Source organism: Rattus norvegicus, chromosome 4 (assembly GCF_036323735.1).
Source record: "Rattus norvegicus strain BN/NHsdMcwi chromosome 4, GRCr8, whole genome shotgun sequence".
NCBI lineage: Eukaryota > Metazoa > Chordata > Mammalia > Rodentia > Muridae > Rattus > Rattus norvegicus.
In genome coordinates, this window is record NC_086022.1 from 176,229,281 (window position 1) to 176,247,521 (window position 18,241).

General features: G+C 40.6%; 1 protein-coding gene and 1 long non-coding RNA gene across 3 annotated transcripts in view; one reads left to right on the top strand and one right to left on the bottom strand.

Moving 5' to 3' along the window:
- The window catches only part of Slco1c1 (solute carrier organic anion transporter family, member 1c1), a 46,666-nt gene extending 31,545 nt beyond the window's left edge, over window positions 1–15,121 (top strand). Inside the window, exons 12-16 of one of the 2 annotated variants that reach the window (XM_039108471.2) lie at window positions 2,338–2,503; window positions 6,869–7,053; window positions 8,803–8,867; window positions 12,235–12,352; window positions 14,699–15,121. In XM_039108471.2, the coding sequence (XP_038964399.1) occupies window positions 2,338–2,503; window positions 6,869–7,053; window positions 8,803–8,867; window positions 12,235–12,352; window positions 14,699–14,921 (757 nt within the window). In that variant the 3' untranslated portion in view covers window positions 14,922–15,121. 2 annotated transcript variants of the gene reach the window in all.
- Window positions 2,342–4,533, bottom strand: LOC134486861 (uncharacterized). Its single transcript, XR_010066306.1, has 2 exons — window positions 4,333–4,533; window positions 2,342–3,253 (listed from the first exon to the last, which is right to left on the bottom strand). It is a non-coding gene; the product is annotated as an uncharacterized LOC134486861 (long non-coding RNA).
- Window positions 15,122–18,241: the final 3,120 nt, after the last annotated feature.

The window sequence follows — 18,241 nt, forward strand, 5'->3', positions numbered from 1 at the left end:
GGCATGTATCAAAGGCAGATCTTGACCTTGAGCACAGGCAGGACTCAAAGTTTAGATCTTTCTACATCATACTGTTTCTAAGGCAAAAGGAAATACATAGACAACAGCTGTAGATTTTTGAGGTTCATATTATGAGCACTTCCAGGATAAAATAATGAAATATTTTAGAGAAATAAAAAGTAATGTATCCATTCAGTACTAGCCTCTTCAGCAGTGAGTCACCTTGAGGGACTGAAGCTGAATTACAATCATGCTGTCACTATTTGGTACATTCTGAACTCCTCTTTCAAAACGGCCTTCCGCACTTTTACTGCATCCCCCACAATGGCAAAGAGTTAACCTCTGAGAACAGCTATGCCATTGAAAGCAGCCGAAGACAGGCAACACCACTAGGGAGCCCCTGTCCTCTCAGTGCAGCTCTCCAAAAGACAAGTCCCATCACACACTCTGATGTGTTTTCTGAAACTCTTCTTATGATTAAAAATTTAAGCCACAACCCTACTGTCAAACAAATCTCCCATGAGACGTGTGTCTATAATTAAAGTCTGCCCTAGTTGGCAAAGTAAACATATTCTCAGTAATGTAAAATAATTAATCTGAATGCAAAATGTTCCCCAGGGATTGATTGCTTTGTTTGTAAAGGTTATTTTGATTCTAGACACCAGAGAGGCTCTCTATTGATAAGCTTGAGATATGACAACTGGGGGAATATTTCTTCTACAGTTAGGAGCATAATGCTGATACGAGAACAAGAATCTGGATGCAAGGGTCTGGGAAGGATTCACTCCCCAGTTTGTCAATGACAAATGGTGAGAGTTCTATCAAGTTCCTTCTCTAACCTGGATTTCCTGATATGCAAGGGAATGGGTGGCCTCCATCATGCCAAGTTTCATTGGAGGTCCAATCACCTGGGACCTTGGCCTCACAGAACCTCTAGGAGCTTGATGTTGTGCTTTCAAAAGCATTAATTACAGATGAAACCAATCATCTGATCCAGCAGTCAATACTTCATGGAAGAGGAGATTAAATGCTCCTCCCAGCAGGCATCCTTGAGACCTAGTCAAATGCCTTTTTGTTTTGTTTGGGGTGATCCTTGAGATGGTCCAATCCACAGAGCCCAATTGTATGGACTAAGTTAAGAAATTCTTCTTACAATAATATAGGAAATCCTAGAAGTAAGGGCACACAGCACCACTTCTTTCTCTAAATAGCACCTTTGGATGAATGGGGTAGGACATGATTTCAATACTAGCACTAGGGAAGCTTAAGCAGGTGGTCTGAGAGTTCAAGCCTCACCTAGGCTACATAGCAAGATCCTGATTCAGTTCCTGTAGGTCACATTTCATGCTCTACTATGTGTCAAGTTTATTTGGCTCCGGAATTGTAGGAATAAATATAGAAACTGATCTGGCCTCCGCCAAGTATACATTTCAGTATACTGTTTATTAATTTCAGTCTCCAAAATGTCTGCTTAAAACAAAATTCAGCAAAGTGAGAGATTAACAGAAAAAAATGAGAAAGAAAACCGAATTATGAGAGCTCTATGGGCATAACACTTAACATAAAATCCAAATAACACAGCCATAGGTGAGTACCCTGTGGAGAGACCAGATAAAAAGGAAAAAAAATAAAAAAAAGCCAACACTTGGGGAATAAAAATTGTTTATTAATATTCATAAACATTTTCCATCCTCATAACGGTAGGACTTTAGAAGGGTCCAATAAATATTTGTGGTTAAATGAATTGGTAACTCACTGAATAATGTGAAACTGTATGAGCAAAGATGACGTAGGATGCACATGGGGAGAATATGGAGACAAAAGACTCATGGTGCATTACTGGAAAGACGTGTGTCAGTAGCTATGTGGTCACAATGGATGTAAGAAAAATGTTTACTTTTAGCTGCTTTCATTTATTACTGCAAGCAACGCCCATCATACTGATGTCAACACAATTACGAAAGACAGCATGTATAATACCATAAATTGACCTAGAAATACACTTTTCTGTCTTTTAAGCATGGACAGACCCATCTCTGTCCAAAAATTCATTAAAGGAACCTATAAGCAAGAGACTTTAATGAAATCTTTATGCTAAGCCATGGATGTTATTAGAATGGGTAAACCCAAGGTACCATTTAAGGGAAAGACATTTAACAGTTGGCTCATTTTTAACACTTGGATGCTGAGGTCTTTAACACACCAATTGTATTTTCAAAAAAACAAACTTGATTGCCAATATCATAGCATTTGTATGACTCAAGAGCATTGATACTTTTTAAGTTACGATCTGGCTTGCTAAGACATAATATTTTATACTGTTGCATTTCTTTTCAGAACCAAACCTGTCTCTTATCATGAACGAGCTCTCTTTTCAGATTGCAACTCAAGATGCAAATGTTCAGACTCAAAATGGGAGCCCATGTGTGGGGACAATGGGATTACCTATGCGTCGGCTTGTCTTGCTGGCTGTCAATCCTCCAGCCGGAGTGGAAAGAACATTGTAAGAAATACCTTCTAACATGCCTGCTTGTGAACTGACTACCAGGTAGTCCCATGTAGCTCCATTTGGGACTCAGGAGGTCACCCAGGTGGAAACTGCGGTTCTGACCTCATGTATAAATATAGAGAATTTAAATTATTCTTATGGATCTGCAATTGAAAGAGTTAGTCAGGGAAACAGGTAGAGCAACTTTCATAATCGTTTAATCTGTAACTCCCATTTTATTGTAAAAAGTATTAACCAAGAATAAGAAAGTCCAAAGCATCAGAACATATCATTTTTAAAGTCTGCTTTATGATTGGTGTCTGCTGAGCTGAAGTTCAAAGCCAGTAGACATAGAAGGTTTTACTCACAGCAAAAATAGGAGGTTAAGGGGCGTGTCTCTAGAGATAGGGATTCAGAAGCCTAGGAACTGATCCCAGAGAAGTTGATGCTTCTGAGGCAGTGCTTGGTCATGAGGAGTAGACGGTCTGGGCTGCCGAGCTTCTTTAGAGTGGAGGGAGCAGAACTCTAGGTAGGAAGTTTACCCAGTCTGTTCAGGTGTAATCCGATGTGTTCTTGAGATGAACGGCTTACACTGTAAGCATTCATTCCTCATTGTTACAGAAATAAAGTTCAACTGAAGGTGCAAGTGGATCCAGTGTGTGGTGAAGGCTGGCTACCTGTTTTGCTGATGTTCTCCAGGACAGAGGGCAGAAGGGAAGGACAAGGTGTTCGTTGTGGTCAGCTTTTTGTCACTCTCACATTTACCTGAGAGGAAGCATTGAAAAAGAGGAAAACGTCATTCCAGCTTAGCTTTTCAGTGTCTTTGGCCATGGCCATTAGGTTTGCTGTGTCTGGGCCTGTGATTCTGTGGTTTACATTGCAGTGGCCCATGTACCAGAAGCCATTAACCACACAGTGAACTGAAATGGGAGGAGAATTGGAAGGCAGGCTATGTCTTTCCAGGGTGCTCCTCAGAGGCAACGTCCTCTGCCTAGCCCTTTCTTCCACTCATTACCATCCCCCAAGAATATCATCATATTTTGAGCTTAACCAAGAATTAGCCTACTGATTAACCATCCTCATTATCTAATCTTCCCCACAAATCCAATCAAATGGAAACTTAGCACCTAATACTATGGGGTATGCTTCCTGTTTAAACCGGATAACAACCATAACCCATCAAGTGACCAAAATCACTCCCCCAACTTAACTTAAGGGATTGGGGCAATAGTCTCACACACACACACACACACACACACACACACACACACACACACACACACGTTTGTTCATTTGAATTGGGGTGAAGAATTCCTGTTTTGAGCCCCTAGGGAGGAAATGGTTAATCAGAAAAAAAAAAAAAAAGCTAGCTGTAGCATTTGTTGCCCAGTCTCTGTGTTTATCCAGCCTCTGTCACTATCTATTCAGTCCTATTTACACTCCCTCCATACATCATGTGTCCTTCTTGGGTCTTTCCTCATCACATGTCTTGCCTCAGCACATGAGTCTGTCCCAGCTGACATCACTCTGCCAATCAGCCCATGTCCAAGGAAGCAGCAAGAAGCTGATGCATGCTACCAGAAGTTTTTTGGTGTGTTTCTCTTTGGAGCCCAACTACACAATGTAAGGCGGACCAACACATGCGTGTCATCATCAAAGAATCCTTTATCATATATCTTCCATGTGCTTGCCTTAGCAAAACTTCCTTTCACTTGTGTCTGCTTCAGGAAAACACTCCTTCATGTTTTTTCCCCAGCAAAACATGGGAACCCTTAAAGTGGTTTGTTCTCGTTGGGCACTAGTTCCTGAGGACTGTATCCTAAATGACCTCCTAAGGGTCTTACCTCCAAATATGTTTGCAGAGAAGCTTAATACTTCAATGAGGGAACTGAGGATGGACATTCAGTGCATAACTGAGGCCAACTGTGATGGACTTGACATTCACCGACTACCCCCTCTAATTACACCTTTGCACTTCTCGGGTCAAATGCTGTCTTCTGTAAAAAGTGAACAACACATATATATTTAAATATACTTGTTGGCTAGTTATGAACGCTTTTTCCAAATACATTGAGGACATCCCAGATGACAGTGAGATGAAGGAACAAATTAACAGCAATAAAATAGGATGGATTAGGACTGAAAATATTTTGTCGGAACTGCCAGGAGCCTCTTGGCCTGGAGACACAGAGTAGAACTCTGGTGTGGCTTTAAATGCTGATGGGCTCAGTATGTTCTAGCTATCTAATATACTGAATGCTAATGATAACTTCTAAAAGGTTCTAAAACTTTCTTGCTTATTCTGGGGGTTAAAAGCTGCTGGCTCAGGTGATTAACACCAGTAGCCTAACAGCAGGGGATTGAGTGAAGTAGCCTTTGTTCTCTCTCTGCAGCAATTGCTCAGCTCTAACTCTTAGCCTGCTAGTTGAAGTCTCAGGAAGAAAAAAGGACACTTTTTTTTTCTCTAAGTCATAAAAAGTTTCCTGTGAACGTTCTCTAAGAAAAAGCTGAATGATCATGATGATCCAAAATGGGACAAGGAAATTTCGTGCTCTTTTCTTTGTCCTCAGCACTTACATATCTTTCAGAATACATGATCACATGGTAAAGAGTTCATTATAAGTTTATACGTAAATTCAAATTGTAAATCGAATAAGAAGTTTACAACAGAGTATGTTTACATGCATATCCATTAGGAGTAATTATCTGGCTAAACATTCATTATCTGTTGCAGTTCTACAGATTCATGGAGTTAAAAACCATAACTAAGTTATTAGTGAAGTTTTGTATAGATAAACCTAGTCAATATTTTATCTTTTGTCCTGGCACCTATAATAAATCATAGTTTCCTTTTACGACCTTTAGTTAATGGTTTTTCAGCCTTTGGAAATGTGCTCTAAGTAGCAGAAGCAATTAACAAGTGACAGAGGCTATCAGGGTTCTCATTACAGTTTTGACTATCAGAAAAGACCTAACAGCAGTCCCAATATAAAGGATCTTAATAAATACTGATATAATTTTAGGAATTCTTATAGGATCATCATTAAGGATTAAGAAGTCATCTATTTGTCTGTATACCATCACAAGAACACAGTAGCTGTTCTGCAGAAATCTGGTCAATAGGGTGGGCTAATACCTAGTAAATGTTATATATGTTTAATAAAAACAGGAAAATATATTAATAGCAGGAATCCATCTTAAAATTAATAAAATTAATAAAATTCATTTATTAATTCAAAACAGACTCATCTCAGGAAGATCACCTGCTAGTTATTAGTTTGTTGGCTCCTGACACAAAACTCTCTTCTCTCTCTCAGTCCTCTCTCTCTCTCTCTCTATATATATATATATATATATATGTATATATATATATATATATTGAATATATATATATTCAATTTTATGCTCTGTATGTATACTAGTGACAAGGTGGGATGATCCTACTTTCCTAGTAGAAGAATGAATCTTAAAGATAAATAGCTCTTCATACAGTAGCAGGAACTGAGTTAGGATGAAAGGCCAGAGGTTTGGGTGTGGTTACACTGAGAGGTCATGGAAGTTCTCTTCAATGAAGTCTCAGAGCAGACAGGGAAAACCAACCAGGCAAGAGGAAACCTTCCTAGTTGAGGAGCAGCAAGACTATGAGATATGGGTGAGCTCGCTGTGTTCAGTGAAGGGTTTTCTAGGACAAAACAGACCTGAAAAGTTGCCATTGTGGGAGTCATTTGTGTAACCAAAGCAGAGCAAGAAGTAAGAGTGCTGGTTAATAAGATCAGAGCGGGATCTGAGGACTACAGATAGATAGAGAATGGGTGATTCACAACAGTGATTTTGGATTTTTACAAGTATGCAGTGAACACTAATGACAGAGTTAAGAACAGTGAGCAAATCTGACCACCAGTTTTAAACATTTATTGCATCCTATGTAGAAAGCCAATCGGTTGGTAAGAGGGAAAATGGGCTGAGCACAAATTGACCATTGCAAAGTCAAAGCATAAAATACTGGAAAGGATGGGGAGGCCAGAGTATGGGGGTGGGAGGTGGGAAGGGGTGAATAAGGTCAACGCACACAAAGGAAATTGTAGCTATGGAACCCAGCACTACATACAACTTATGTGTGTTTTACCAAAGAAAGAAAAGGGGGAGTGGGAGTGAGAGAGAAGGAAGAAAGGCTTATGTGAATATTTTACAATTTATTGAGAAATGTCCTGTAGGATAAGTCATTACTTGAATAATGAAATACTCTAATTGACTTTATTCTAATATATGTTAATACAGCAAAAAAAGTATTTCCCCATTGCTCATGGAATACATGTATATTATATAAAATATTTAAATAATAAATATTTAACTTCTGGATTTTTTTCCTCTCTGTTACAGATATTTTCTAACTGCACTTGTGTGGGATTTGCTGCCCCTAAATCAGGAAACTGGTCAGGCATGATGGGCAGGTGTCAGAAAGATAATGGATGTTCCCAAATGTTTCTGTATTTCCTTGTGATTTCAGTCATCACATCATATACATTATCTCTAGGTGGCATACCTGGATATATATTACTCTTGAGGTGAGTGCCAGGTCTCTTCACTCCAACTTCACTTTCATAGTATAAATATATATTATATTTATATATGATATATATTATATCTATATAACATATATTTTATCTATCTGTCTGTCTGTCTGTCTGTCTGTCTATCATCTCTTCTCTGTGGAGCCATGGTTCTTGATAACCTTTTGAAATAATTGACCCAGTCTCTGGTCCCACTGTCAGATGACCCCACTTTATATTTCTATATAAAAGTGCAGCTGAGTAGAGTTTTTTTAATTCAACGTGTTTGTGAACCCTTGGTCTAAATCAAGGTTAAAACCTGTATCATGGAGGTTTTTCAGTAAACCTCATGTCCAGTCTTCTCACATTGGTGACAGTATCAACTACCACAGATAAAATGTACCTTAGATTAAATATGCTTCCATCAAATTCATGCAATAAACATTTGTGAGATCCCTTAAAAGATATGCTTAATAACTGTTTTGAATTGATCATTTTGATCTATAGGCTATTATTTTCTGTATATTCTTGCTAAGACTGGAGTTTGCTGTGAAATTTTTAAACCAACAGAGGACTCTGATCTAAAAATATGTGAATGATTTATAACAATTTTATATATTGGACTATGAAATATGAACTCCTTTGCATATTTTAATTGGGATATGTTTTTCAAGAATAATTAAAAAAGAATTAAGCACTGATTCCTGCTTCACATCGTATATTTTAAAAATAAGAGAATTTTAAACTTTGCATCACTTTTTAAATAAAAGATGTGAATCTTAAAGAATAATGAATAGATAAGCATCATGACCAGATAAATATTATATGAAAAGTATGTGTGGGGGGCTGGAGAGATGGCTCAGCGGTTAAGAGCACTGACTGCTCTTCCAGAGGTCCTGAGTTCAAATCCCAGCAACCACATGGTGGCTCACAACCACCTGTAATGAGATCTGATGCCCTCTTCTGGTGTGTCTTGAAGACAATGACAGTGTAGTCATATACATAAAATAAATAAATAAATCTAAAAAACAAACAAACAAACAGAAGACCTCTCCGAGCTCCCAGCCACAGCCACCACCAATACGGCCACCGCTACTAAGTCAAGCCTGCTACCACCAGTCAAGCCAAAGACTATACCCGTGGGACAATCCAGAGCTCCCCTCTTACTTCCCTCCCAACCCCCACCTCCCCAGACCCCTACCCCTCACACCACCACCACCGCCGCTGCCACCGCCACCCCCAACACCACCCCACACCCCCACACCCCCTCCAAAAAAAGAAAAGTATGTGTGTGTGTGTATGTGTGAATGTGTATGTATGTGTTATATGAGTACATGTATATAGTGAACATCTATATGGTATGAACCCATGAGGCCCTAGATTGATATTGGCAGTCTCCTCACATGTTCATCCAGGGTCCCACCATCTCACTCACTGAGGCAGTATTTCCAGTCAGAATTTATCAACAAGATTAGTCTTACTGCCATCTCACTCTAACGATTGCCCATCTTTGTTTTCTGAGGCTTGGATTACAGCCAGGCTTCCAAACCTTATCTATCTATCATCTGTCTGTCTGTCTGTCTATCATCTATCTATCTATCATCTATCTATACACACACACACACACACACACACACACACACACACACACACACACACACACACACACACTGGGCTGGGCTTTATACTTGTTTGGCAATTGCTTTAACCACTGAGAAATCTCTTAGGCCATATATTTTTTAAATAGTGCTTTTTTCATTTTAGGTGCATTCAACCACAACTTAAGTCTTTTGCTCTGGGCATCTACACCTTAGCAGTAAGAGTTCTTGGTAAGTATAATCAAAAGAACTTTGTTTCCTCCTCTCTCTCAACTCTGTGTGTGTGTGTGTGTGTGTGTGTGTGTGTGTGTGTGTGAGCATTTTGGTTTATTGTCAGGGGCCCTGCAAGCAACACAGCTGGCAGGGAATGATCTGCATCAGGTGAAAAATGAAACTGAGACCAGCTCCACTTTCGGCAGGTGCTGGGTCAGAAACTTCTGGAGTCTGACCTCACAGTTTATGTTTCTTACACACTTAAGTACAGTAAAACTTTGGGGAAAAAGTCTCCACAGGACAATTATCAAAGCTTCAGGGCTAGCTACATGGGATCTCCCTTGAAAAGTAGCAAAGCCCCTGTGACCTTTACAATAAGAATGTGTTCAATGGACTGACAAACAGTGCCCAAGGTAAGGGCCCGATGAGGATTTGTAATAAGCATAAGGACATTCTCTCTATATAAGGATATTCTGTACATATAAGGATATTCTATACACATAAGGACATTCTATATAAGGATATTCTATACAATGAGGATAGTCTATACACATAAGAATATTCTCTCTATATAAGGATATTCTATACACATAAGGACATTCTCTCTATATAAGGATATTCTATACACATGAGGATATTCTATACACATAAGGATATTCTATACGCATGCCGCTTTCATAAGGAATGGTTCCATCTCCAACCAAGAGACCAAGAGATGAGGGCCTAAACAATGCTTGGGATTTTGGGGGTATTTATGAAGGCTGGTTCCATAGACTAGTAAAAAGATCACAGGTTGTTGGACATCCTTCACACAACCCTTCCCGGTGAAAAGCCATCAGTCGTTTTCCTTCTCTTGAAGGAAATCGGCCAGTGCATTTGCCAGGTCCTGTTTCTTCAAAGCTTTCTCTAAGCTGAGCCTCCTACAGTTTAAGTTTCAGGTGAGTATAGCTCTCCTGACTCTTCACTGCTTAAGGACCACAGCCTGTGCTGTCCTGCAGGCGCAAATGTCATCACTCTATATGACCGCGATGCACTTCCACAGTCCAAAACAATTGCTATGGGTGTGCTACTCTATCTTCTGTATATCATACACTCAAATTTAATTCTCTGTAGTGACATTATCTACCTCTGTGCTCTCCATCGAGTGGGTGGAGGACTGCACACTGCATTAGCTACCCTTTTCAACCTCTAACAATCCTTCCCTGTTCTAGTTAGGCAAGTGCGACCATCTTATGGTTGGTCCTTCTTTTGCATTTACCTCAGTTTTTTCTTTTAGTAACAGCCAATAAAATACTTCATGTCCAAACTGTACAGGTATGATGTGTCAGTTTGCCCGTCCTGTCAGGAAGACCTGACTTTATTGTGGATCATCACTGGACCATGGCCTCTTGGTGAAATTGAGGGTCATAGCTGTCTCCACAATAAAGGTCATTTCTCAGTAATAAGTGACCTGTGAGATGATATGCAGTCATTATTCCATTTCTGGCATATGTTTTTCCCTGAAGCTCAAATGACTGTAAATGATTCTATTTTAAATCAATTATAGAGTAACTATTTATAAAACTTCAGTGGATTTTTTTCCCCTTGAAACAGTTTTTCCTCTGTGTAGCCTTAGCTGTTCTGGAACTCACTCTGTAGACCGGGGCTGGCCTTGAACTCACAAAGATCTGCTTCCCTCAGTTTCCCAAGTGCTGGGATTAAAGGTGTGCACCACCACACTCAGGCCAAAACTTCAGTGGAATTTCAATCAGGCAATAGTTTAAAAATAATTCTTGTTACCAAAGGCCTGTTTGTCTTGATGCTATCATATATACATTAGGATGGCTTTTGTAAGAGCAAGTTATCTTTTTTATAACTATATGCTGTGGTTTTGTGGTTTGAAAATGAAGTGTGATCTGTAGGTTTTATTGGTCAGATCCCAAGCTGGTGTCACCATTTAGAAAATTGGGGAACCTTCAGAATGTGGGACTTAGCAGGAGGAGATCTCTAATTGGGCAGAGGTGGGGAGGGGGCTTGCCGAAGTCTATAACTTGGCAACTTGCAATCCCAGTTTTCTCTGTGTTCTGCTATATCTATTTACCAAACATGCCCCTGCAGAATGGACATGCTTGCCTCACCATGGTTGATTCAAATACCCTGACCTGTGAGCCAAAATAAACCCTCCTTTATTAGCTGTAAAAATGTTGGCTACTCAAAGGAAAACAAACAACACAAGCAAAAACCCTGTGCAAACCAGATTTTAATACCATATGTTTGCAACATACAAAATAGAATCGAAGCTGTGAGCACATTTTCCAGAGTATTTTTGCTGAAACTTGGTGAGAATTTATCTTCTGTCCATGAGAAGGATGGTACCTTCCACCATCAGTTATTCAGAAGTGATGAGTGCTTTAGCATGAGTAAGACAGACAAAGGTCCTGTGCTTGCCCTGTGCCTGCCCTGTGCACACAATCAAACAGGCTGCTGTTCCAAGAGCACTAAGGGTTTGTGGGAGCGAACAAAGCTGTAGGCTGCTGAGAAGAATGAGTGCATAGGTCATTGGAACGGCTCTTCCTGAGGGGAATCGTTTAAACTGAGAAACAAAGGGTATGGGCACATTGGAAAGGAGGAGGCAAGAAAACGAAACCTGCTTCAGATGAAGAGTGCTACTCCAGGCGTTAGGCAAGAGGGTGGAGCATGTTAAGCACCAAAATAATAAATAAATAAATAAATAAATAAATAAATAAATAAATAAATAAATACAAAATGTTCAGTGAAGCTGGTATCTGATCTATATAAGACAATGAATATGACTTCAGATGAGGCCAGACACGTCATGTTTGGTCTTGGAACAAATACATTGGTCAATTATCTGTGTGTTTATTTGCATAGTAAATAGATTAGAGGGAGTTAAGGAAACTGGCAAAAAAAAAAAGAACCCTTGACTAATGCTTTTATTAGGGTGGGGTGTCTGGGGACTGAACCCTGGGCTCTGAATTTACTAGGCAAGTTCTCTACCAGTGAGCTGTACACACACCCTCCTTACGATTTACATCAGAGCAGAAGTGGACAGAGGGGAATGTGTCCGTAAGGAAGAGATTTTAAAACTGAGAGAGGGGCTCAGCGGTGACATCCAGGCTCACAGCTTCGGCCACTTGGTGGCCCAGTTGAGGGAGAAGTCGTGTTCACATTGAGTGCGATGTGGCAGGGAACGGGCATCTAGAGCTAAACTAATGACAGTTACTGTATGTGTCCTGAGCTTGTGACCAAACACCGAGCCAAAGAGAGTCTCGGTGAAAAATTAGGTTTGCATCACCCAAACCGTGGTTACTGGGCCCAAGGTAAGCGGTGCCGGGTCACCGTTCACGGCCAAAGCCTGAGAAGCAATCCTTCGTGTTTCTTACAGCAGGAATCCCAGCCCCCGTGTACTTTGGTGTTTTAATCGACACTTCGTGCCTCAAGTGGGGATTTAAGAAATGTGGAAGCAGAGGCTCCTGCAGACTGTACGACTCTCATGCTTTCAGGTACAGTGCAAACTCACTCTGTGCTTCTAATTTCCTGCCACATCCCTGAGGCTTAGATTTCCCTAGGTCGTTTCCATGTTCATGAGGTAAGTCAACCAAAAACTCAACAGTTCTGTTATCTTAGATTAAAATTTTTTCCTGTGTTAACATTTTTAATTCATCATTATACTATTTAATATTTTTTAAAGTCAGCCTACAAAGTAATGTATTCATGAATGTATTTTATTATGACACTTTCACATATATGTATCATTATGCTTTTGTTTGAATTTCTCCCTGCCACAAGTAATCATGTTTCTATAACAATATATGATGAAAATGAGCAGGTAAGATAGCTCACACCTGTAATCCCAGAGTTCAGGGGGCTAAAAGAGGATAACTAATGTTTATTTGAGGACATCCTGGGCTATACTGAGGCTGCAGAGTGAGCAACCCTGGCTTATAAAACATGCACATGAATGCATGTGCACGCATGCGTGCACGCGCGCACACACACACACACACACACACACACACCACACCACACACACACCACACACACCACACACACCACACACACATACCACACACACACCACACACACCACACACACACATACACACACACACACCACACCACACACACACACATCACACACACCACACACACTACACATCATATACATGCACCACACATACAAACACACCACACAGACACACACCACACACACACACCATACACACACAACACATACAACACACACACACATACACACACCACAACACACACACCCCACACACACACATACACACACCACACACATACCACACACACACACACCATACACACACACACCCCACACACACACCCCCCACACACACCACACACACCACACACACTACACACCACACACGCACACCACACACACTACACACCACACACACACACCACACACACTACACACCACACACACACCACACACACAAACACACCACACAGACACATACCACACACACACCATATTCACACACACCACACACACACACCACACACACACACAAACACACACCACACACATACACACACACACCACACACACACACCACACACACACACACCACACACACACACACACCACACACACACACACCACACACACACACACACACACACACACACCATGCACAGGTAAACACTCGAGCAGACGTATATACAAATGATAAAAATGTAAAGATCCTAGAATACAGCTTTGATAACGTGTGCACACAAATGGCAAAATATTGCCTGAAACTCAGATGCATTAAAATTTAGGTCACATTCTGGGTTTAATTCTATTCTTTTTTAAACTGAGCCAAACTGTACCATTTACGTCAGCGCTAATCCCCTGGGCAAGATCTGGATTTGGCTCTCAATCCATCCGGCTCTTATTGCCAAGCCGATGTTCAATTATCCCAGTACTTGAAAGGCACAAAAGCAAAATGCTCTCTCTGTGTGGGTGAGCGTGTCTGGGGTGGAGAGCACGGTTTTCTCACTACGGTATCATTCAGTTCCGTTCATCAAACCTTTATCTCCCTATTGCTTAAAGCCATACTCCAGTGGCTTAAAAGCAGGACTTCTTTCATTCAAAGACTTACACGCCGAATGCTTTGTTTTAGAGAAAAATAAAAACCCGAGTCTCAAGCCTGTAAGTTGCATGTGAATTAGGCAGACCGTCTCAAATAAGATAGATTTAATAGGCTTTGATGTTATGTGTGAAGGATGTTTGGTCCAAGGCCAAGGCCAGTTCAGGGAGTGAGATTTGGTCTCTGCTCTCATTTGGTAAGGCTAAGTGCGCTCACTGTAATGTGAACGAACGTTGTGTGACGCAGAGACCGCAGGGAGGAGAGGAAACTGAACACTGAGTTCTTTATCAGGCCCTCCTTTTCCTCTAAGAATTCTCACCCCTTCTTTAAGTTGCTTACCGCAGCTTTTCCTTGGAATGTATTGAAGACATATTTGAGACAAGGTCACCGTATGACTTAGTCAAACCTTGACACTTTTGAAATTGGAAGAAGCTCTTTTAAAATTATACTTGGGGCAGCAATAGGCTAGATAGGACTGCCCCAGCAGGCAGGAAGATAGCTATCCAATTTCGGAAGCCCTCAACAGAGGAAAGGGTAATTATTATACAGAGACTAGGAATGGCAATACTGCTAAGACATTGCCCCGCGTTAGCAAACTGCTGGCAGGAACTCACCCGCGTTCATAGTCACTGGCCTGCTCTAAGTCTGTGTCCTTCAGCAGCCGTCTTCACACTGTGAGAACCTTCACGATTTGTCCAGGTTGAGTAGCTGCAACAATTGTAACCGAAACTCTCTCCTCTTTTAGACATATATACCTGGGACTAACCACGCTCTTGGGCACGGTGTCTGTCTTCCTAAGCACGGCTGTGCTTTTGGTTTTAAAGAAAAAATACGTCTCAAAACGCAGCAGCTTCATAACCGCAAGAGAAAAAATAGTGATGTCCTCAAGCGTCAAAAAGGAGACGTGTGCCGCAAGGGATCATGGGTTGCAGCCCAAGTACTGGCCAGGCAAGGAGACCCGACTTTAAGAACAAGAAATCACGGAAACGAACAAACATGAAGGTCATTTTTATCCAATATATGTAAATGAATAAAATCATAATCAAAAGGGCCTCAACGTGTAATTTCGTCCTGCTTTCAAAGGTATGCCTGCTTTGTTTTTGACCCTAAGCATTAGATGATGAACCTCTAAAAATGTCATTAAATTTATTTTAAAACTTTTAGACTTGTACGTTCCTTTTAATTATTGTCCTATTTCTGCTTCATCCTAAATTGTGTCCATTGATATGTGAGATGTGTTCTTGGGGGAGGCTGTCTATCATGCTTGATTATGACACGTCATCTGTATATTGACTAGAACATACTTTGAGAAGTTTCTGAGGAGAGCCTTCAGTTTTAGGTCCTCCTTGGAATTCGGTAACTGATATAGAGAAACATTCATGACAGGGTGGTCATGGGAGACTATTTCAGTTCGTTAGTTTACATATAATATTATGTAATTTACTTTAATAATTTGCATATGTTCATTGTAATTTTAGAAGTATCCATGGTTACACTGTAATTAATGTCACCGTGCCTTATTATCCATGCATTCAGTGAATCAAAATATTTTTAAACGAACGCTTCTCGTATTTCCATGTACTTAGGCAATCCTGTCCTTAGACATAAGTTGTACTCATAAAATATATTTAGAAGTTAAGTTACTTGGGGGAGGGGGAACCTGAGAGGACTGGGATATCAACTCGATCAGAGGGCATTATAAGAAATTGACAAATCATCCGTAAAAACATAATGTTGGAAAAGACGTAGGTAGCATCGACACTATACATTGTACTGTGTGGCACTATGCATTTCTGTACTGCGCATCTGTACTACAAGATGTTTATGTGCACTACACTTGTACTATGTAGTTGACACGTACTCTCTATATAAGACAGAGACATTGACCCTCCAAGGGCTTACTTTGTTTCTGTCGAGATTGTAGGCTCTCAATGTCATTTGTCCTGGTTAGTTTTTTTTCCCCCCACTTGACACATTTAGGAAGAGGGACTCTCAACTGAGGAAATTCGCCCACAATGTTGGCCTATAGGCAAGTCTTGATTAATGATTAATTTGGAAAGGCCCATCCCACCTGAGCAGATGGTCCTGCGTTATATGGGAAAGCATGCTAAACAAGCCAGCACAAGGAACACGGCAGTAAACAACACTCCTCCATGGCCTCTGATGTTCCTGCTTTCAGGTTCGTGCTTTGAGTTCCCACCTTAAATTTCCTCAGTGATGGGGTGCGACCTGGGAGCTATACCGTAAAATAAAGTCTTTCCTCACAAAAAGTTAAGTTTTTGAAAATGAATAGCAACACCATGGTTGTTATGCCTGGAAAGTGAGTGGATTAAATAGTATTAAGGGTGTGGTATCGTAGATGTCTACCGGCCACTTAGACAAGTTAGAAGGTAGCCCTCCATTCCTCCGCACTGGAAACCTTCAGTTCAGACATCCCCTTTCCTGGGTATTCCTCTGACTGCAGTTCATGAGTATGGCAGTCCACTCTCTAATCTGCCAGCTCTTCCTACTGTTTTCCTTTCTTCACCATCAATTTAAATATGGACCTGATCCCTCTAAGGAATGCAAAGAGAAACCAGAGAACCCTGTAGAAAGGCATCATACCCAGGAGGTTACGATCTACGCAAATCAGCCTTCTGTGGGTCCTGAACAGTCTGAAGACCAGGTGGTTGGGTTAAGAAAGTAGGACTGGGGTACCTAAGTGTGAGTGGGAGAGTGGAGTGCTTTGGATAGCATTGAGGAGGACACTTTCATGCCGGTGGCATTTCCAAAGCCAGCGTGGTGAAGCCATCACTCTGACATACCAGCCACACTACAACCTGATTCGTCTTCGTGGCGCTCATAATACCCAGAATCCCCACTTAATAGAGGGTATAGCAAAGCTGAGGGAGGGCATATACATTGATCAGCAGTGCAAAAGCACAATCAGAATGAAATCCATTTCTACATAAAATTGCCTTTCCACCATACCAGCCTGATCTGATAAACAACTCAAATGACATTTAAAATAAACAAAAACATGAACAGGACCCGCCCAAGAAGCCCAGATGACTGAGATCCCTCACAGAGTAGAAGTCCCACATAAGGTGCCAGTGAAAATCATGGCGGCTGTACCCACCAGCAGGGGGATCAAATGGCTCAAGTATGGCTCTCAGCTGCCTTTCATTCTCCCTATACCTATCAGTTCTACAAAGAGGAATGCAGAAGACAGGACGACTGAAAATGAGGGAGAGAAATGTCCTTTAATAACACAGCAATGTTGGGTCTGGAGAAACCGTTCAACAATTACCAAATGAACACTTGATGCTCTTCAAGGGGCCAGATGTGCTTTCCAGTCCGCACATCCAGAGGTTCACAGGTCCCTGGAACTGCAGTTGTAGGGTAATCTGATGTTCTCTTCTGGTCTCAGCAGGTACTCATCCATGTATGCACACATGCATGAAAACACACACACACACACACACACACACACACACACACACAATCTTTGTCACTGTGTTGGAATTTGTAGTCATTGAATGCCTTATGTTTTGCCGATTTTGACAATGGAAATGGAGCTTTGTTCTGCTAAACAGGCCTGCAGCAACCAGGCTGCTGCTGCCCTCTCAGCTTCTGAGCATGAATTCTTTTTGCCATTTTATGTATCCATCTGACTCTTGTAAAGAGTGAATGGAGGGGGTCAGTACCCTTCTCCAACTCGTCTCAATATATGAAGTAAAATTTCAAATCTTTCACCAAAGCTCCCACAACTTCTTCATTTTTCAAAGCTATTTTTTAGCGATGCCTTAACACATTACTTCTTTGTAGGCAAGTAACTCAAGAGAATCGTAATTGATTTATCCTTATATGATTTGAAAAATAAAACCATGTTTTGAAAGAAAGAACTATGAACAACTAAGGGATGTTGAGAACAGGAGAAAGAGCCCACAAACTGATTTCTTAATACCAAGTGTTTATCCTTGAAATTTATATATATATAATTATTATATATATAATTTCAACAACTAAAGAAATAGAGTCAATGAATTTGAGAGACAGCAATAGTGTGTGGGGGAAGACTTGGAGAAAAGAAAGGGAAGGAGAAGATGTAATTATATTTTAATTTCAATAAATAAATTAATTTATTAAAAATGGTCTCTCCCATAAAAAAGACCAAGTGTCAAAAAAAAAAAGCAAGATTTTATACATCAACTCAATGGACAGTAGAATTTCATCTTTGGAACACAACTGTATGTCATGTCATTGAATGGGAGTCTGAATTTATCAGAAAAAATATCTGGATACTTTC